The 22,642-nt window shown below is 45.3% G+C and overlaps 1 protein-coding gene across 1 annotated transcript in view; it reads left to right on the top strand.

The window, feature by feature from the left end:
- Positions 1-22,642, top strand: part of POLR2B (RNA polymerase II subunit B) — a 406,055-nt gene that overhangs the window by 324,157 nt on the left and 59,256 nt on the right. Inside the window, exons 16-17 of the mRNA XM_063915211.1 lie at positions 7,522-7,690; positions 20,521-20,617. Coding sequence (XP_063771281.1) covers positions 7,522-7,690; positions 20,521-20,617 — 266 coding nt within the window. The remainder of the gene's footprint in view (positions 1-7,521; positions 7,691-20,520; positions 20,618-22,642) is intronic.

The following is a 22,642-nucleotide window of genomic DNA, read 5'->3' as shown; positions in this document are numbered from 1 at the left end:
CTGCGACCAGCAATCGCCTCAGCCTGGATGTGCAGTGCGGGCCTGGCGTGGTCGGATTCCCTGACTGAAAATATTGATACCCTAGATAGGGACAGTATATTACTGACTATAGAGCATTTGAAGGAAGCATTTCTATATATGCGTGATGCACAGAGGGATATTTGCAGACTGGCATCAAGAGTTAGCGCGCTGTCCATTTCTGCAAGAAGAGGTTTATGGACGCGGCAGTGGTCAGGTGATGCGGATTCTAAAAGGCACATGGAAGTAATGCCTTAAAAGGGGGAGGAGTTATTTGGGGTGGGTCTATCAGACCTGGTAGCCACGGCAACTGCTGGAAAATCCACATTTTTACCCCAGGTAGCTTCTCAACCTAAGAAGACGCCGTATTATCAGGCGCAGTCCTTTCGGCCCCATAAGGGCAAGCGGGCAAAAGGCGCCTCATTTCTGCCCCGTGGCAGAGGGAGAGGAAAAAGGCTGCAACAAACAGCCAGTTCCCAGGAACAAAAGCCCTCTCCCGCCTCCGCAAAGTCCTCAGCATGACGCTGGGGCTTTACAAGCGGACTCAGGCACGGTGGGGGCCCGTCTCAAGAAGTTCAGTGCGCAGTGGGCCCACTCGCAAGTGGACCCCTGGATCCTTCAGGTGGTATCTCAGGGGTACAAATTGGAATTCGAGACGTCTCCCCCTCGCCATTTTCTAAAGTCTGCTTTACCGACGTCTCCCTCAGACAGGGAGGCAGTATTGGAAGCCATTCACAAGCTATATTCCCAGCAGGTGATAATCAAGGTACCCCTCCTACAACAGGGAAAGGGGTACTATTCCACACTATTTGTGGTACCGAAGCCGGACGGCTCGGTGAGACCAATTTTAAACCTAAAATCCTTGAACACTTACATACAAAGGTTCAAATTCAAGATGGAGTCACTCAGAGCAGTGATTGCAAACCTGGAAGAAGGGGACTATATGGTGTCTCTGGACATCAAAGATGCTTACCTACATGTCCCAATTTACCCTTCTCACCAAGGGTACCTCAGGTTTGTGGTACAGAACTGTCACTATCAGTTTCAGACGCTGCTGTTTGGATTGTCCACGGCACCCCGGGTCTTTACCAAGGTAATGGCCGAAATGATGATACTCCTTCGAAGGAAGGGAGTTTTAGTTATCCCTTACTTGGACGATCTCCTGATAAGGGCAAGATCCAGGGAACAGTTGGAAGTCGGAGTAGCACTATCTCAGATAGTGCTGCGCCAGCACGGTTGGATTCTCAATATTCCAAAATCGCAGCTGATCCCGACGACACGACTTCTATTCCTAGGGATGATCCTGGACACAGTCCAGAAAAAGGTGTTTCTCCCGGAGGAGAAAGCCAGGGAGTTATCCGAACTAGTCAGAAATCTCCTAAAACCAGGCCAAGTCTCAGTGCATCAATGCACAAGGGTCCTGGGAAAGATGGTGGCTTCTTACGAAGCAATCCCATTCGGCAGATTCCACGCAAGAACCTTCCAGTGGGATCTGCTAGACAAATGGTCCGGGTCGCATCTTCAGATGCATCAGCGGATAATCTCGTCACCAAGGACAAGGGTGTCTCTCCTGTGGTGGTTGCAGAGTGCTCATCTTCTAGAGGGCCGCAGATTCGGCATTCAGGACTGGGTCCTGGTGACCACGGATGCCAGCCTGAGAGGCTGGGGAGCAGTCACACAGGGAAGAAATTTCCAGGGCTTGTGGTCAAGCCTGGAGACATCACTTCACATAAATATCCTGGAGCTAAGGGCCATCTACAATGCTCTAAGCCTAGCAAGACCTCTGCTTCAAGGTCAGCCGGTGCTGATCCAGTCAGACAACATCACGGCAGTCGCCCATGTAAACAGACAGGGCGGCACAAGAAGCAGGAGGGCAATGGCAGAAGTTGCAAGGATTCTTCGCTGGGCGGAAAATCATGTGATAGCACTGTCAGCAGTGTTCATTCCGGGAGTGGACAACTGGGAAGCAGACTTCCTCAGCAGACACGACCTCCACCCGGGAGAGTGGGGACTTCACCCAGAAGTCTTCCACATGATTGTGAACCGTTGGGAAAAACCAAAGGTGGACATGACGCCCGTCTTGTGGTGTCATCTACTCTGCCTGTCACCACTGTCACCTCACTGAAGAAACCGACGGATAAGCGCGTGGATGGATGCCTGAAGTCTATTTTCTCTCTTACTGGTGCGGTACATAGACCCACTATGGCAGCCTCCTGGGCTGCGAAAGGAATTGAAGCATGGGTTCAGGCAATTGAGGATGAGCTGCCTCAGGATTTTTCTGACACTGCCAGACAATATCTGTCATATATTACCACAGCCTCCCACTATATTCAGCAGGCGGCCTCTGATGCAGGTGTAATGGCAGCCAAGGCATCTACTACGTCTATCCTGGCTCGCCGAATTATGTGGTTGAGGTCGTGGAAGGTGGACCTGGACTCCAAAAAGACCTTGGAGGTGCTCCCTTTTAAAGGAGACATCCTATTTGGGGAGGATCTGAACAAGATTGTAACTGACTTGGCTACTGCCAAGACTGCATGTCTCCCAAATACTAATCCTTTTGCTCCGAAGACTAAGAGTACCACCTTTCATTCCTTTCCACCTTCAGGGAAAGCAAAGGGTCAGGTGTATCCGCGACAGGCTCGTACTTCCCAAACCACTAAGCCTAAATCTAAACAATCTTGGGCTGCCCGTCAGCCTGCCGCATGACGGGGCGGGCCTCCCCGTGGGGGAACCCCAGGGTGGGCGGCCGACTTCTGCAGTTCGACCAGGCCTGGTTAAAGACCACTTCGGATGCCTGGGTGTGGGAGGTTGTCTCTCACGGGTACGCAATCTTTTTCAAGAGACGTCACCTTTGCACAACGGTTATCCCTGCGGATCCGTTAATAGTGCAAGTTCAACACTTGGTTGTACAATCCCTCCTGGATACAGGAGCCGTGGTACCGGTACCTCTGTCTCAGAGAGGCAGGGGATTCTATTCAACCCTGTTTCTAGTTCTGATACCAAATGGGTCCTTCCGGTCCATACTCAACCTCAAATCATTGAACAAGTTTGTGAGAGTATCCAAATTCCATATGGAAACTCTGTGCTCTATAGTCCTGGCCATGGAACCCGAAGACTATATGGTATCCCTGGACATACAGGATTCTTACCTGCACATACCTATTGCCATGTTGCATCAGCAATATCTACGGTTTGCTATTGGCAACCTACATTATCAATTCAAGGCACTGCCTTTTGGATTTGTCACGGCCCCTCAGATCTTCCTGGCGAACTCCCAAGAGGTTCTCAGTCATCTGGAATTGACGGTCCAATTCATACAAGCCCACGGCTGGCTCATCACCTGGAAAAAATCCTCGGTGGTCCCTGCTCGGAGCATGGTGAACCTGGGGCCACTACTGGACACACACAGCCAACGATTGTTTTTGTCTCCAGAGAGAGTCCTGAAACTTCAGGACAGGATCAGATATTTCCTCTCTCGCCCAAGAGTGTTGATACACTCGGTGATGCAAGTACTAGGCCTCATGGTGTCTGCTTTCGATATGGTAGAGTACGCTCAATTTCATTCCCACCCTCTGCAAAGGTTAATCCTTTCCAAGTGGGATGGCCTGCCTCATCGTATCAGGTCTCAAATGATCTCCTTGACTCCGGAGGTTCGTTTGTCACTCAGTTGATGGTTACAGGACCAACGGTTGAGCAGGGGCCGTCCCTTCTGCATCTCCAACCAGGTCCTCCTGACAACGGATGTCAGTCTGCGGGGTTGGGTCGTAGTGTTGGAGCAACACTCTCTCCAGGGTTGGTGGACCAGGAAGGAATCTCTCCTCCCGATAAACATTCTGGAATTGCGGGCGGTGTTCAATGCGTTGACACTGGCCCTGCCTCTAGTACAGAACAGGCCTGTTCAAGTACAATCGGACTACGCCACCATGGCGGCACTCGAAGCCGCATGGCAATGCTGGAAGTATCAAAAATCCTTTGTTGGGCAGAACGGCAGTGTTCATTCCCAGAGTCCTCAACTGGGAAGCGGATTTCCTCAGTCGTCAGGACGTTCACGCCGGAGAGTTGTCTTCATCCAGAATGTCTTTCAACTCCTAGTGGACAAGTGGGGCCTAACAGATGTAGACCTGATGGCGTCTCGACACAATCACAAGGTTCCAGTCTTTGGCTCAAGGACAAGGGATCCTCAAGTAGCGTTCGTGGACGCATTGGCAATTCCATGGAACTTTCGGATGCCATACGTGTTCCCTCCAGTGTCACTCCTGCCCAGGGTACTACTGAGTTCAAGCAAGAAAGAGGAATACTACTTCAAGTCGCTCCAGCGTGGCCCAGACAGCTTTGGTTCTCGGACCTGCATGGTCTATCGATAGAGCGTCCTCTTCTACTTCCTCAAGCCCAGACCTCCTCGTTCAGGGCCCTTGTGTCTATCTGGACCTGGGCAGACTGGCTTTGATGGCGTGGCTCTTGAAGCTTCACTCCCGAGGGCCAAGGGATTCTCTAAGGCGGTTATTCAAACTATGTTGAAGGCCCACAAACCGGCATCTGCACGGATTTATTACAGGGTCTGGAACTCTTACTTCACATGGTGTGCGGCTTAGAATTATGATGCCTGTTCGTTTAGAACTTGTAGGCTTTTGGCTTTTCTACAACAAGACCTAGATTTAGGCCTTCGTCTGGCCTCCCTCAAGGTTCATATATCTGCCTTGTCGGTGTGGTTTCAGAGGAAAATTGCGTCTATTACTTACGTTCATACTTTCACTCGGGGGTGTTTTACAAATTCAACCTCCCTATGTCCCATCTGTGGCTCCATGGGATCTGTCGGTTGTCTTAAATGCCCTGCAAGAGTCTCCATTTGAACCTCTTACACTTAAGGTCATATTTTTATTGGCTATTGCTTCTGCTAGGACGGTGTCGGGCTTAGGCGCTTTGTCCTGTCGACCACTCTTTCTGATTTTTCACAGCGACGGCAGTTCTTCGAACTCGCCCTGGTTATCATTTTTTCATCGTAACCAAGAGATTGTGGTTTCTAGCATTTATCTCTTCTGCTTTGTCCTCTAAAGAGCGGTCTTTGGATGTGGTACGGGCTCTCTGTATTTACGTAGAGAGGACTGCCTCCCTCAGTAGGTCAGATACCCTTTTTGTACTTTTTGGTTTCCACAAACGTGGCTGGCCTGTCAATAAGCAAACCTTGGCCAGATGGATTAGAATGGTGATTGCACAAGCCTGTGCTCAGGCTGGTCTTCCAGCTCCTGCTGATATTAAGGCCCATTCTACTCGGTCTGTTGGACCTTCTGGGGTGGCCCGCCGAGGCGTATTCGCTGAACAGTTGTGCAAGGCGGCTACGTGGTCCTCAGTGAACACGTTCATTAGGTTCTATGCCTTTGATACTTCCGCCTCCCAGGATGCTTCCTTTGGACGCTGGGTTCTTGTGCCCGCTACGGTGCGTCACCTCCCATGAGGAACTGCTTTAGGACATCTCTGATGTATTCCCTGTGTAATCCCAGTGTACCCCGCTGCAGATTTATGGTAGACTTTCCATGGTTAAATCTCTTTCTGCGAGGTACACTGGATTCCACAGGACGCTCACCCTGACGCACTTAGCTTCTTTGGGTTTGTATGGCATTAGCAGCTAGTCCCTTCTCCTGTCATAAGAATGTGGTTCTATGTGACTAACATCTACCGTCTCTTTTACCTGCTACTGCATTGGACTGGTTAACGAAACTGAGCTCCAGTGCCTGGAGGCAGGGTTATAAAGGAGGCGGTGCAATGCATCCTGGGAACAGTGAAAGCTTTAGCCTGTTGGTGCCTCGGACCAAGATCCAACTCTTCACCCCCAATGTATTCCCTGTGGAATCCCAGTGTACCTCGCAGAAAGAGCTTTAGCCATGGTAAGTCTACCATACATCTCCTTTTTTCATGTTGTCATTATGGGGTGTTGTGTGTAGAATTGTGAGGGGGAAAAATGTATTTATTCCATTTTGGAATAAGGCTGTAACATAACAAAATATCGAAAAAGTTAAGCGCTGTGAATACTTTCCTGATGCACTGTAGAAGGATTCAATGCTGGTAAAAGTCATAAATTGAAACAAATGGTAAAATTACAACTCTGGACACTAGGTGGCGCAGCTGTTTCAGAAAATGCATATAGCACAGGCTGGATAGTGCAGTTGTAAAGTCACCACATTATTAATTAGAGAATATGAGGCCTAGAGATAAAGGCTGTGACCAAAACAGAAGGGTCGGTAGTATTAACAGTGTTTTGCAAGATGATGGATGACCCACTATAACCGACGGCACAAACCCTTTGACAGCAACAGCACATATAGAGAGCAATTGAGCACTGCTGCAAGGCTAGATATGTAGGCACTCACTGACAATTATAGTAGTTTGGGAGGCTGTACAAGCTCACAGTGATACTATGAGCCGCCCGATATGCTTAGTCCTAGACTATTGTATCTCTGGGGTTGTTACCCAGGGTCTAATTGAACATCTTTGTCATGGCATCAACTAGTTTGGATTGCGGGACCTCCTCCACATTGTGACTATCTGTCTGTCAGCTATTTGCCCTGTAGAGAGGCTTATAGAATATGCAGGCTCATCATGCAATGCAATACAAGTGTATAATAGATGCAGGCTCACCCTATATCTGTAGCTGGCCAGTATCAGACATGTCCAGAGGGTAGATGTGCTGTACTGGACTGGGGCACAATGCTGTAGAAAATGCAGACACAAGAACAAATATTGGGTAGACGCAGACTCCAGATGAGTTGGGGTTGGCACCAGCTGTACTGCAGCATTCAGCACATCAGGTCAGCAGGAGCCACACCCCAGAGACGGCAGCCAAGCCAAAGCTGCAGAAGACGCCTGTGGAGGTTACTAAGGATGCAGATGTCTGAACAGGGAAGCAGCCAGCATCAGCAGCTACTTCCGCTCGCAAGGTGTGGTGGCAAAATTTGTCACAGCAGTGTGCCGGGAGGGACTAGCCTCAGCAGTTGTTACCTGGAGCTAACAGGGGAATCCACCAGGCAGCTGAGGAACCGGAAACCCTGGAGAGAATGGCGTGGTAGGCCCAGTGCAGTCAACCGAGCCAGGCAGGTGTGGCAGGGGTCCAAAGAAGATCCCTGGGGCTCTGCCATGATCTAGCTGCGTAACCCTATATAGGCAGATCTCTTCCGACATAGGATGGTCTGTAGGCTGGCTTTTTAACAGTTCTAGAGCCTGGAGCTCCTCCATATTGCGACTACCTAATATGGCTGTCAAGCCATTCCACCCCTTAGAGGGGTTATATAGGGGAGAGCTTGCCTTATATTGTGTTGTGGTAACGCATCATCCCTATATTTATCAAAAAAGATTTAACAGTGGGTAAATTCTCTTCCTCCTTTATTTTAATTTACAAGACTATCATCTGTTAAAGTATTTATTATTGCAATTTTAGATTATAAAGCACTGAGATCAATAATACTTTAAGTTATTTTTTACTGTGTAATTTTGAGATTTTTTTTCTTGCAGTCACCTAGGAACACATATCAGTCTGCTATGGGTAAACAAGCAATGGGTGTTTATATTACAAATTTCCACGTTCGTATGGATACACTGGCTCATGTATTGTATTATCCTCAAAAGCCACTGGTTACTACACGATCAATGGAGTATCTACGATTCAGAGAATTACCTGCCGGTAAGTTTTTATATTACGTTTTCATACTACAGTTTATCAGTTTTTCAGAACTGTGGTGTTTTGTTTTGTTTTTTTACATTTTAATTACTGGCCCTCTTAATTATTGTTGTCTACATATTCACACTGTGCCACTACCTAAGGACACTGCAGGCCCCTTGTAGAAAAGCTTTCTTTTGTAAGATCCAGAGCCCCTCTGGGAGACCCAGGTCTCCTCTTTTAAAGCTTATATCATGTGGTTACATGTTTTAAGAATATATTAAATGTCAATGACAACACAAATCATTTAAATATGGTATGCCTCTGTTTATTTTTATGGTTCTCAAATTCTAACAAACTTCAGATGATGTACATATTTGTTATTACTTTAAATGTAATCTAAAGAAAAGTTTTTTTTCATTCACTCCCGCTCCCATTTTAAATTCTTCCTTTGCCACACTATACAGTGCACTGATTTATAAGTAGGGAAGCCAATCTCGCCTCATATTTTAATTCCTGGGATACAGGATTTAAAAAATGTCAATCCCAGGATACCTGGGATTGAGTTGATCAATGAAAATACAGCCAACCCCCGACAGGAATAAAATAACTTCATGGACCCCATAGCCCCCATGCCACATGAATAAAATAACCTACATCCTCTTTTGCCCCAGCCCCACAGGAAAAATATAAAACTTTCATGCCCCCCAACCCCCCAGAGGAATAAAATAACTTCATGGCTTGTCCAGCCAGCTCAGCACCACACTATATAAAAACATTCACTGATTGACTCACCTAGCTGGACTCTGCAGCAGCACACACAGGCTCAGTTTCGGGCAGCAAACACTGGACAGTCCACTCTACATTACGCAGAGCAGAGTGCAAGCAGGGCCAGGTCAGCCCAGACTAACATGTACAGGCAGGCAGCACACGTACCAGGCAGTCCCAACATGGTCCTCCTTAAAAAGAGGGCAGATCTGCCAGTGACAGTAAGGCGCTGCTCAGACAGTGTGGTAGTGTGTTACTCTGTCACCATGCGGGCGCTTCACGTGGGATAGACATCTGTGGCTGTTGAAGGGCGATTTGGCATGGGACTGCGCAGCGTCACCTTCATGACGTTATACACAGCCAACCCGGGCCAGGGCAGCTTCAGAGCCACTAGTACTCGGTACTACCCGGCAGAAAACAAATGTGCACACCATAAACCCGGAAATCCCGGTATTGGAGGCACCAATCCAGGAATTCTAATTTTTTGTTCAAGATCCCACTGATCCAGGTCCCGAGGCTTCCATACTTAACAAGGGGGTTTAAAAGCCACTACACCTCAAAATAGAAACTTTCAGATATGAATCTTGAAAGTGAAAGGTTAGGGCTACACACAACGGCCAAGCGGGTCCTGCTGAACGGGACCCGCTTGGCCGGGAGGGGAGTTTTGTGTGCACAAGGATCCTGTTCTGCTGGATGACACTGAGCAGTATCCATTCAGTGACACACGGTCAGTGACACACAGCCGCATTGTGTGAACACATACATTGAAATGTATGTGTTCACATTGAAATACCGCCGTCCTGTCACCCGGCTCAACCGCATCATGGTGGGACTGCCGCAAGTGTGTGGGTGCCTGTTTAGGTGCCCATGTGCAGACTCCTTCTAGCCAAGCGGGTCCTGCTGAACGGGACCCGCTTGGCTGCTATGTGCGGCCCTAGCCAAATACATTTGTTCAATGTTAAGGGTTGGAGCGTGAAATTAGTATTTATAGCAAAGTGAAGTAATTGATTCAAAATCTATGCTGTCTACAGTGTTTGACATGTATAAAATATTTCTTATATTCCTATTACATCTATTGGAACTTAAAGAACTAAGCAACACTTGGTCTACATATAAATACGTTTCCTTTTACTGGATTTTGCACATTTTTAAACATATTTTCTCTAAATATCCTAGTGGATACTGGGGATCTGTACTTTAGTACCATGGGGTATAGATCATCCACTGGAGCCTGGCAATTTAAAACCTTTAGTATGTGTGTGCTGGCTCCTCCCCTCTAGGGCCCTTTCTACCAGACTCAGTTTAGAAAAATGTTCCCAAGAAGTTGGGTGCATTTCTCTGGAGCTCCAGAGAGTTTCCTTTAATTTTTGTTTTAGTTTATTGCTTTCAGGTAATCCTGCTTGGCAACCAGGCTACCTGCTTCGTGGAACATAGAGGGGGGGACCGAACCAACCTAGTGAGGGTTATTGGTTTGTGATCCCAGCTGATAGGACACTGAGCTCCTGAGGTGCTGATCACTCATTGTTAGTATGTGTGCCCACGCCAGCAGCTAGTTGCCACCCTCTAACAGATGCTGAAGATCGCGGTGCAGTGAGTGTTACGCTGGGGTCCTGGATAGCGGGTCCCCGGTGCAGTTTGGTGGCAGGTTGCGCGGCGGTCATGGGTCACAAGCTGCGGTGCCCGCCACGGACAAAACTGCCTCAGGGCTCATGCCCCGCTCATGCTCATACTCTCTGCCCCTTAGGGCTTGTCTGTACTGATATATGTGTGAATTTTACTCAAGGCCAGTATAATATTGTGAGGGACCGCACGCTGCTCCTCCGTGGACCCACGCTGTTAGACTGTGTACTGGTACCACAAGGTCATAGCAGGGGGGAGCACTACAGCAGTAGCGCCGCTGCACGTTTATCAGGTTATACAGATTATTTCACACACTGTGCTGCTGTGTTCTGTGTGCTGGTCTCCGCTCCTCAGTGTCACTCCAGGGGCTCTCTATGGTCTGTGTGGGGGTGTTTTACAATGAGCTGTGCTATTTCAGTGATGTCTGTGGACATGGTTATGTGTGCTGCTTGTAACTCTTCCCCTTCATCTGTGGGTCTCTCATGTGTGAACAGTGCTCCTTGTCTCCTCATGGACACAGTTCACAGGCACCTGACTGGCTGGATAATTTTAAAAGCATGATTCAGAATGTTAATTCAGAATCAGCTGCTGCAAAAAAGGAGAGACAGGTGTTAAAACAGTCTATTGAGGACTTCTGGTGGGCGGTCCATCCAGCATGGCTGCATTTTAAGTATGCTCCACCGAGAGCAGAAAATCCCTAGCCATCCTCCTCTCCTTCCAAGTTTGTTGGATTGGTTTTCCTACATTTCTGCCCTCCTACATCTAGGGAACTGAAGGATACCTTTTTCTGGATTGGAGCTTCACGTTACCCCGGTGTCTGCCCATCAACCCTGAAGGCCTCCATGACTGCCACGTTTGGCACAAATGCACTGAAACTTGTGTAAATCCCAATACTCCGGCTGCGGAACACAGCCTGCCCTCAGGTACCTGTTGTACTCTGGCTGTGTAGTGAGATAGAGGGCTGAATTTAGCTGTGCCCATTGCCGACGGACGCTGTGTGCCTGCTGTTTTACTCTTTCCCTCCTACTGTGTTTTCTGTGTCCATCCCCCTCTCTTATCTTCCCCCCACTCCTCCCCACCCCACTACCGTTCATACTCCTCTCTTCTATAACAATCCCTCTACTTTCACCTCGGCTGCACGATCTGGGTTCCCTGGCTGGATACATCTGGTCTAAGAGTGGTAGGATAGTGTTCATAACCCTGGCACAAAGCGAACTTAAGTGCTAACTGGACAGGGGGAATAAGGAAAGTTCTGGTGTACCCCAGGTTACATTGACCTGTTCCTTGGACTGCTCAGCTTTGTTATACATTGCAGAGCCTCATTCCAGCACTAGTTATTAGGTAAGGGTTAATTGACAGTGTATGTCAAGACCGCCATCTAGTGGTGACATTCATTTATTGCAGCTTTTCTCTATTTACAACAGTTTTCACACATTTGTAAAGATATAGTTCTCATTACCTAATAATACCATTTAGGATTGCCATCTGGAGGTGGTATTGTACAACAGCAGTTTTTTTTTTCTTTTTTCTACTTACTGTTAACTTTATAGATATCGCTCTCTATGTAGGCATAATTTGGATACCTACTCTTTCAAGACATTAAATTGTGTCTGTATGTCACATATATTATTGCTGAAAAATGGATACATATTGCTTAGGTCTTCAGCCATTTGCTAATTTCCATTGGTAATTCTCTCTCACACCCAAGCTCATTAATTACTGCCATATTGTAGACTGTACTAAGTACATTATGGTCTTATTGGATGCAGGGGTATAAGAGATATTCACATTGTTTTGCTGCTGTGACAATGTTCCATTTGCAACACAAATGATAGTATGAGGTACAGATCCATAATTGATCGAGTAGCTCTGTTACTTATCTGCAGATTTTATTAGCATAATAGGCGTACAATTTAGTGGATACCGTTATTGAACACAAATTTTGGATATTTGGCTACACTGTGACCACATTCCTGCAGAAAATTGGATAGTGGGTTATGGACAAATACGTCCATAAAACTGTAGCTGTCAAATCGAACCATTCAACTATAAATACTAGAATGAGTAATAACAAACAAAATGCAGGAAAGTCGAACCCACCTTCCCCCCCCCCCCCCCCCCCAATCCCAGATAAACAATCTCATCTAGACTCACTACAGTAGAACAAAGGGTGGGTGACACTGAGGATCAGGTGCAAACTCTCCAACACACCTCAGATTCATACTGTAATACAGGTTTAGCCAACCCTGGTCCTCGAGAGCTAACAACAGTTCACGTTTTCCAGGTCTCCTCATAAAATCACAAGTGAGGTAATTAGCTCCAACTGTGGATCTTTTAAAATGTGTCCGTTAGTAATGACTACACCTGTGCACCTGCTAGGTGAGCTGTAAAACGTGAACTGTTGGTAGCTCTCGGGGACCAGGGTTGGCTACCACTGCTCTGATACCATCCAAGCCATGCAAGCTAAAATAGATGATTTAGAAAATATAGATAGAAGATCTAATCTGAGATTTGTAGGTATCCCAGAGTCCATCTGAAATTCGCAACTGACAGAATTTCTTTCTACGGAAATTTTTGCGGCCCTGGAGATCCCAGATGGGTCATTTCTGTCCCACATAGAAAGGGCTCATAGAATTGGCCCGAATGGGCCGGATATGGAGTGTAGACCATGGCCAGTTATTGTGAAATTTATTGATTTCCGCATGAAGAAACAGGTTCTCCGTTCCTACCTAACACCCCCCCAGCTGAAGGTGAGGGAGAAGAATGTTCTTATTTTTCAGGATTTCTCTGCTTCTGTGGTGCAGAAGCGTAGAGAGTTTTCAAATGTGTGTAAATGACTTCATGATAACAATACAAGGATTGCATTAATGTACCCCGCTAAATTGCGAATTCAGGACAACGGTCGCACATTCTTCTTTTCAGACCCAAAAGAAACCAAATCATATGTTACAAGGATGCTTGGCGCTAGAAGTCCTGACAATCGCTAGAATGAGTAAATTCACGTTACTTAATGTGATAATCTCTGTTCGGAATATACAGGTTGTACGATCATATTACAGCTACTTGGTTGATTTACCTTCTTAAGTAATCTATATTCTTAAGTTTCATACAAGTATCGTTCTTAGTGAGGACACTTGTCGGGTTTCTAAAGTTTAGGGGAAATGTTAGAAAATGTTGTTTGAAGCTATGTGATACAGGTTGATTAACCCATATACAAATATTCCGAAATACGGAATTTTTTGAGTGAGACTGAGATAGTGAAACCTTTGTTTTCTGATGGGTCAATGTACACAAACTTTGTTTAATACACAAAGTTATTAAAAATATTGTATTAAATGACCTTCAGGCTGTGTGTATAAGGTGTATATCAAACATAAATGAGTTGCGTGAATGTACACACACTTTGTTTAAGGCCCAAAGTTATTAAAAATATTGGCTAAAATGACCTTCAGGCTGTGTGTATAAGATGTATATGAAACATAAATGCATTCTGTGCTTAGACTTAGGTCCCATCACCATGATACCTCATTATGGTATGCAATTATTCCAAAATACGGAAAAATCCGATATCCAAAATACTTCTGGTCCCAAGCATTTTGGATAAGGGATACTCAACCTGTATATTGTTATGTATTTTTTTTTTTTGTCTGCATCTCGTCTCCCTCCTCCAGGTTATGAGATACCCACAAACTCTCTATCTTATCTATCCTAAACTCTCAGCTTGCTGGGACTGGGAGTGGATAATTGACATGTTAATCTTTAATATAATCCCACATCCTCATATAGCTATTGGCTAGTCAGAATATAGACTCCCAGTCACAAGTTTCTACTCCCCTGGGCTCTTGTTTCAAGTTGGTCTCCTGGAACGTTGGTGGTCTTAATTCACCTGTTAAGCGAAAAAGATCACTAACACATTTAAAGAGGTTTCGCCCCCAAATTATGTTTTTACAAGAAACACACTGGGTGGTAGGTGGAGTAGATTCCTTTCTTAGAGCACCTTGGATAGACAACTGCATCTCTGCAGATTATAATAGAAAAGCAAGAGGAGTTGCTATATTATTCTACAAAGACCAGAATTATACTATTCTACACTCGCTTCGCGATCAGAATGGTAGATATTTAATTCTAGATGTTGAACTGTGGGGAGTTAAATACACGTTGGTAAATGTTTAAGCTCCCAATGTAGGGACTGCAGATTTTTTACAGGAACTAACTAATGTGCTCTCACAGAGGGAAAACGTTGCCCTTGTGGTAGGAGGGGATTTTAATTCGGTTTACGACCCCAATTTGGATAAAAGGCCGCCCCCGAGAAATTTGAACGCCATTATGTGGAGGCAAATACAGATGTTGAGATCCACTCTCCAGCTCACTGACATTTGGCCGTTACTGAACCCCACAGACAAGATGTATACTTTTTATTCAAATGTTCACCATTCATGGTCAAGAATAGACTCAATTTTAATATCAAATTCTTTAGTGATGCAGGTGAGAAACACAGACATCCATAATATACTTATTTCAGCTCATGCTCCAGCATCTTTGACATTGGAAAGAAATATACAGTCAGATGGCACCAGGTTTTGGGGGTTTCCTAGCTATTTATATCAATCGGATGACTTTCGTTAATTCTTTACGAACAATTGGTTGGATTATTTGGATGATAATTTGGATTATTGGGACAGACCAACTATTTTCTGGGGTGCAGCCATTCTCCGTGGCCAGATAATTGAGTATGTAGTTAGGCATAAAAAGAAATCAGAGGCTAATTATCACCCGTTACTTAATTTCATGAACATAGCTCTTCAGGAGTACTTCCTCCTATCCACTGAGGACTCACTGCACAAATACACTCAAGCTAAACTACTACTGAATGATTTTTTATTATCTCAGGCTAAAAAAGACATAGTCTTTTCTTGTCATAGATACTACCAATGGGGGGAGTAAGACAGGGTGCCTTTTAGTAACTATGTCCAGAAAGAGACCCCACCTCACCCGCTTCATAACTGCTGTCAAAAATGGGCCAGTTACTCACAAATGCCCATACTATTGGGAATCACTTTGAATCATATTTTACTAACCTATACTCAAGCTTCCTTTTGATAGAGAGGCTCACAAATTTCTAATGAGAAAAGCTGATATGCCTCGGCTGTGTCAATCTCAGGCTGAAATATTGATTGCACCTATTACAATTCTAGAGATTGATGAAGCAATATCCAACCTTCATCTGCACAAATCCCCTGGGCCAGATGGCCTGTCTAACGAATTTTACAAAATTCTTCACCCACACTCCTCGAACGATAGACCCATAACCTTACTGAATACGGACATCAAATTATTGGCTAAAATCCTTTCAGACAGACTGCAAACGATTTTGCCTCATGCCCTGACCTCCGGTCAGCTGGGTTTTGTAAAGAATAAACATTCAGTAAGGGGAGTTTGTGCAGCAGTAGCGTCAAGTATTATGTCTGCGCAGTCAGCCCACTCCCAAAACATTTTATTGAGCCTAGACACAACAAAGTCCTTTGACACAGTACTGTGGCCTCATTTGTATTCCACTTTACGGCTTAAAAACTTTCACCCAGATTTTATCAGAACAATACTTGTATACATCCCCTTCTACTACTCTCCTGATAAACGGTTTCTGCAGTAACTCTATCACTATGCTCAGAGGAATGCGCCAAGGCTGTCCCTTATCCTCTCCTATTCAATTTGGCGATAGACCCTTTACTACGCATCTTGCAAAATGACAACCAGTTTAAAGGGATTAATATTGGGAGGAGAGAAGTTAAATTAACAGTGTTTGCCGATGACGTTTGGCTGTACATAGCAAACCCGTCGGACTCACTACTTCACATTTACAACCTTTTGCAGTCTTATGGGAATGTCTCTGGTTACTGTATTAATTGGTCAAAGTCAGAAGCACTCAGATTGGGAACAGGGAATTTTTTAAGGGAAGGGATGAGAAACCTGCCCTTAACCTCGACGTCAGATTTTATAACTTATTTGGGTATTCGGATTCCTAGAAATCCAAAACTACTATATAACTTAAACTATATGTCTTTAATACAAAATATTGCTATTGAGCTGGAGAGCTGGAAATCTTTACAACTATCATATTTGGGGAGAGTCAATCTAATAAAAATGGTGTCATTCCCCCGACTCGTGTATATTATTCAAACCCTTCCAAATGTAATTTCCCCTAAAGATACTCAACATTTGAACTTTCTGTTCAGTAAATTTATATGGCAAGGGAAAAAAACCACAAATAAGTTTACTTAAACTGCAACAGACTAATAATAACGGCAGATTGAATTTTCCCAATGTAGTTTGGTATTCTCAGGCTGCCCAGTTGAGATATCTGTGATTGGATCCATAACAGGAAAATTATGCTACCACTGACTTGGAAAGGTAATTTTTACAGGGCAGTGATTTGGTCAGCTTCTTGCATATGCAGGACCAAGAAATCCCAGCCCAAGTCAAAGATAACCCGCTTTTATGGTTTGTAAAAAAAAATTATGGGTAGGTATGAGACACAAAAATAATATGAACTCTCACAAATCGGTATTCCTCCCATTCATAGACAACCCAGAATTCCAAGAGGGAAACGCACATTTCCCATATAACATATGGAGAACAGGAGGGATCCTTAATATTGGGAACTTAGTTAATGTCCAGGATAGGAGGCCCTTGACGTTCCAGGAGGCTGCTGAAAGGTTTCCAGCGGTGGAGCCATACCTGATTGCGTTCTTATTAGCTCAACACTATGTCAGAACTACGGTAAGACAATTGTCTTTAATGGACTGGCAAAACCCGGTAGATGACTTGCTCATGCAGACACCCACGGTTAAGAAAGCCATTTCGATAGCTTACAAAAATTTCCAACTGACTTTAGTTTTTTCGTCAAGGTCAGAAGGTCTAGCAGCCTGGAAAACATACTTCCCAAACATAGAACTGGATGAGATTTTAAAGGCCCACACAAAGGCAAGTACAGCTCTCTCTTCAACAAGATACAAAGAAATGTTTCTAAATCTACTACACAGAACGTATCTTGCTCCTCATGAAAGATTCTTAATTGGCCTTTCCTCTTCTGACAATTGCTGGAAATGTGGAGAAGCCCAAGCAGACCTGTGTTACTGCCTTTTGGTAATGCCCCTTAATTAGAGATTTTTGGATGCAAATTCGTTGATATGTCATGAGTCAGCTTGTAAATTACCTACATCTAACTCCAGAATGGGCACTTTTTGACATTTTCCCAGAAAATCAAGTGATATCCAAAGGTACTGTAGCAGAAAACTGCTTTTAGCAGTAAGAGCTGCAGTTCGGAAATCCATTCTATAAGTATGGATCCATCCGGAGCCTCCGTCTCTGACTTTATTTAAAGCAAAGTTATTTTACCTTTTTAGAATGGAATGGGAAGGAGTGATGTTAGAGAAAGATAAAAAAAAAGTGGAAAAGTTCTTTGACGTGTGGGAGAGTTATGTGGCTACATTATCTACCCCTATAAAATTGCAAATCCATGATTCACTAACAAATACTTTGTAGTACATGACTAGGGTATTGGGAGGGGGGAGGGGACCCACCCATTCTCTTGTGATGCTTCTCTCTTAGATGCCCTGGGAGGTGCGGAGATGAGTGCAGAAATTATTTTTCTTATTTTCTTTCTCATTTTGTACACTAAGGAATTTTGTAACCAATATGATATCTCTATGATGTACTGTCGTACTTATATTTGAATGTAACACAGAAGCTTTGTACAAGTTGGTAATATGTTCCTGTGTATCTGACTCTTACGGAATTCGCAAATCACAAACAAGGACAATCAATAGAAGTCAAAACTTCCAAGTTTATTGGGAAATAATGACCTACACACTTTCTATATCCTTATGTACCATGTGAATATGTTGCACATTGTTTCAATACAAAAAAATGTTTAGAGAAACAAACAAAAACAGTCTATTGCTTTCCAGAGCAATGGTCAAGTGATCCGATAATATTAGTGGATTAGACAATCTGCCCCGGGATGAGGTCATTACTCTGTTGCAACACATACAGGATGCTGCAAATTTTATGAGCGAGGCTATAAAGGAATTGTGTAAAATAAATGGCAGCACTACTGCTATGGCAGTTTCGGCACGCAGAGCTCTGTGGTTGGCAATGGTCGCGGATGCTGATTCCAAAAAGGGTGTAGAAAATCTTACCTTTACAGGTGATGCCTTGTTTGGGGACGAATTGAATAAATGGATTTCCCAGGTTCAATCGGACAACGCCACGGCTGTGGCGTACATGAACCGACAAGGGGGAACAAGAAGCAGAGCAGCGATGCGAGAAGTGTCAAAAATTCTCCTCTGGGCGAAGGCCAACGCAAGGGCCATCTCAGCCATATTCATTCCAGGAGTGGACAACTGGGAAGTGGACTTCCTGAACAGACACGATCTCCATCCGTGGGAATGGGGCCTACATCCCCAGGTGTTTCAACAGTTAATTCACCGGTGGGGCTGTCCGCAGATAGAACTGATGGCTTCTCATCTCAACAAGAAGCTATGCTGTTACTGGTCCAGAACGAGAGATACGCAGGCTGTAGCAGTGGACGCGCTGACGATGCCTTGGACGTACCAGTTTGTGTACCTGTTCCCTCCTCTACTGCTAATCCCAAGGGTTCTAAAAAGACTAAGAAGGGAAAGCGTTCTAGCAATTCTAATTGCCACGGATTGGCCTCGACGAGCGTTGTCCTCGGACCTCCTAACCATGGCTCTGGAGGATCCCTGGCCTCTACCGCTCCAAAAGGATCTACTTCAACAAGGTCCATTCGTCTATACAGACTGACAGCGGCTATGTTTGACGGCTTGGAAGTTGAGAGGGAGATTCTAACAAGAAAAGGTCTTCCCTCCTGGGTTATTTCCACCGTGGTCCAAGCCAGGAAGATGGTGACGTCAAAACATTATCATCGTCTCTGGAAAAGGTATGTTTCCTGGTGTGAAAGTAGAAACTGGTCTCCCGTGGAATTTAGAATCTGTCATTTTCTACTTTTCCTGCAAGCGGGAGTGGATATGGGCATACGTTTAGGCTCCATCAAAGTCCAGATTTAGGCGCTCTCTATTTTCTTCCAGAAACAACTTGCCATGTTGCCGGAAGTACAAACTTTCATAAAATGAGTGCTTCATATGCAACCGCCGTTCGTGCCTCCCACGGCTCTGTGGGATCTCAATGTGGTTCTCTCCTTTTATGCAATCGGACTGGTTTGAACCCTTACATAGGGTGGAGTTTAAATTTCTCACCTGGAAAACGGTGATTCTTTTAGCATTGGCGTCTGCAAGACGTGTCTCTGAATTGGGGGCCTAATCCTGTAAGAGCCCTTATTTGGTTTTTCATGAAGACAGGGCGGGACTCAGGACCCGTCCTCAGTTTCTGCCAAAAGTGGTTTCAGCTTTTCATGTCAATCAACCCATTGTGGTTCCGGTGTTGTCTGACTCCTCCATTGGGCCAGAGTCTTTGGATGTAGTGTGGTCTCTGAAGATTTATGTCAAAAGGATGGCTCGTCATCGGAAATCTGACTCGCTGTTTGTTATTTATGATGCCACTAAGATTGGTCGTCCAGCTTCCAAGCAATCCATTGCTCATTGGCTCAGGTTGACCATTCAACAGGCCTATACTTCGGTGGTTCAGGCCAACTCGACTAGGTCTGTGGACTCTTCCTGGACGCCTGCCCTGGGTGTCTCGGCCTTACAGTTGTGCCGAGCTGCTACTTGGTCTGGTTTTAACACTTTTTTGTGAAATTCTATCTGTTCGATACCTTGGCCAAGGATGACCTTCAGTTTGCTCATGCGGTTTTACAAGGGTCTCGGCACTCTCCCTCCTGTTTGGGAGCTTTGGGACTTCCCCATGGTACTAAAGTACAGATCCCCAGTATCCACTAGGATGTTAGAGAAAATAGGAATTTAATACCTACCGGTAATTCCTTTTCACGTAGTCCGTAGTGGATACTGGGCCCCCGCCTCAGTGCTTCGATTCCTGCTTACCTGAGTAAGTTATTGGTTGGCCCGCTGTTGCAGTCCCATTATGTTGTTGGGATAGCTGTGCTATTTTGGTTAGGTTGGTGTTGCTATCCTCTGTTCTGGTTAGCGCCCTCCTTTTGGTTATGGTTGTGTGTTGGCTTGTTGCCTCACCGCTGTTGTATTATTCCTTCTCTGTTGATATGTCCGTCTTCTCGGGCATAGTTTTCCTAGTTTGAGTCTGGTAGGAGGGGCATATAGGGGGGAGGAGCCAGCACACACACATACACACACTAAAGTTTTTAAAGTGCCAGGCTCCAGTGGACCCGATCTATACCCCATGGTACTAAAGTACAGATTCCCAGTATCCACTATGGACTACAAGAAAAGGAGTTACCGGTAGGTATTAAATTCCTATTTTTTCAGAAATGTTTTATTAGCTTTACTAACTATCTTATTGTTTATTTCTTATTGTAGGTATTAATTCTATTGTGGCAATTGCCTCGTATACTGGATACAACCAGGAGGACTCTGTCATCATGAACCGTTCTGCTGTGGATAGAGGCTTTTTTAGGTGTGGATACGCTAAATGCATTCCTCTTGATGTATTTTCATGTATGTCACCTGTTAAGGTTACAACCCATAAAAGATGAGCGGTACACTTGGTGCTTGACAAATATAATTCATGTTTTGGGGATTGCAAATACTTAATGTTGGCTACTAGTTTAGTAGTACAGTGTACATATACGTCCTCATACATCTTTGCTGCAGTCATGCCAAGGAGCCCTTCTTAGTACGCCAGCTCGCATCAGAAGCATCTAGTGTTGGGCCTCTTTTTTTGTTTTTTTTGTTTTTTTGCTGAAAGTGCATCTTATTCATAACACAATGCAACTAGGATGCACAAGGATATTGAGCTGATTCATGTGATATGACACATGTATTTTCTCCTTCATCCACTAGAGGACACTGGAGTACACACTGAGGTGGAGTGGAGCCTAGCACTTTAAATTCATCAGAATTTTTATTGGCTCCTCCCCCTCTATAGCCCTCCAAACTTCAGTTTAAATTTGTGCCTGAGGTAGCCGGGTGCTTACTAGGGTGGTCTCCAGACTTTTTACATTTATTTTATTTTGATCTTCTATCAAGGCTACAACAGACAGACTGCCAGCTGCCCCAGTCTGCCTTCACCATTGGAGCCACCAGAAGGGACCCGACACAGCTTACTGCGGCTAGTGTTGGGGTCCCTGGCCACAGGATCACCAGACACTTGTGACCCGACACAGCTTACTGAGGCTAGTGTCCGGGTCCCACTGTGCCCCGCCCACCGGTCAGCATAGGCAGCAGTGAGTATAACACACCACTCTTGATTTAGCAAGGGTGATGGGCAGATACAGGTGCAGATCCCCAGCTCAGTTAGGACCATGCAGCAGCCCGGGCTGGAGGTGGAGCTTAGTGGCGGTACGGTCCCATCTCGCACCCTACTCCACCGGAGTTTCAACTGTTGATTGCATGCAGACACCATTTTTCTGCAGGTTCAAATCTGGTTGTGTACATGTAAGATACCTCTCTCATGTAGTGGGGATCTATGTTATATTGTGTAGAAGTAGCATGTTATTATGCATAACAATACATGTGCCTGTTTGCCTGCAGGCTTTGCACCTAATGTGCAGATAATACTATAGTAAAGTGCCTGTTAAGTGAAACAATATTGGGCTTTATTGGTAAGGATAGATTCCCTTATCTGTTGTTGTTGGGGTTTTTTTGTTTTGTTTTTTACATCTGAGTTATCCTCCTTATCCCTCTTTCCAGGTGTGATATGCATTTGTCTGGCATACACACACTACCTATGCCTGCTTTCCGGGTGTAGTACGGCTGACCGGCGGTCTCCTGACCGCCGGTCAGCTTACCGACGCTGGGATCCCGGCAGCATACCGACGCCGGGATTCCGGCAGGGAGGGGCGAGTGCAGCAAGCCCCTTGCGGGCTCGCTGCGCTCGCCACGCTGCGGGTTCGGTGGCGACCTGCAGTCGCCACGGGTTCTGTTCCCACTCTATGGGTGTCGTGGACACCCACGAGTGGAAATAGTCCCTGTTGGTCGGCATGCCGACCATCGGGACAGTGACCCGTCGGGCTGGTGGAGGAGGTCATGTGACTGTCGGTCAGCTGACCGGCGGTCACATGAATACCACCCCTGCTTTCCTTTTATGGGTGCGATAGGCATTCTCACAACATACTAATACCTACTACTAGTTATTCATTTTACGTATTACAATAGGAATTTACATACTCTAATAAGCATCCTCCCTCCCGCACAGTGATAGGCTTCTCTAGTGTAGGCTCTAGGAAACGTGTTCTATTCCTGCTTAGGGAAGTGGTAGACATTATTGCAATATCATAAATATTTTTAAGTCTATTTGCCCTTCCATCCTAACGGGGCAGAGGTTTTATCTTTACTCTTTACTGGGATTATGGCTTTGACATTTCCATATCTCTCCTACACATACTGTACACTGTAACTGTAGCATCTCTTAGAAGGGACAGTGACTATCATCTTACTGTGCATCACAGATCATTTTACAGACATGATAATATTTAATGTT

Source organism: Pseudophryne corroboree, chromosome 1 (genome assembly GCF_028390025.1).
Source record: "Pseudophryne corroboree isolate aPseCor3 chromosome 1, aPseCor3.hap2, whole genome shotgun sequence".
NCBI classification, from domain to species: domain Eukaryota; kingdom Metazoa; phylum Chordata; class Amphibia; order Anura; family Myobatrachidae; genus Pseudophryne; species Pseudophryne corroboree.
The sequence above is the reverse complement of the archived record's forward strand: the minus strand, read 5'-3'. Positions and strand labels throughout refer to the sequence as shown.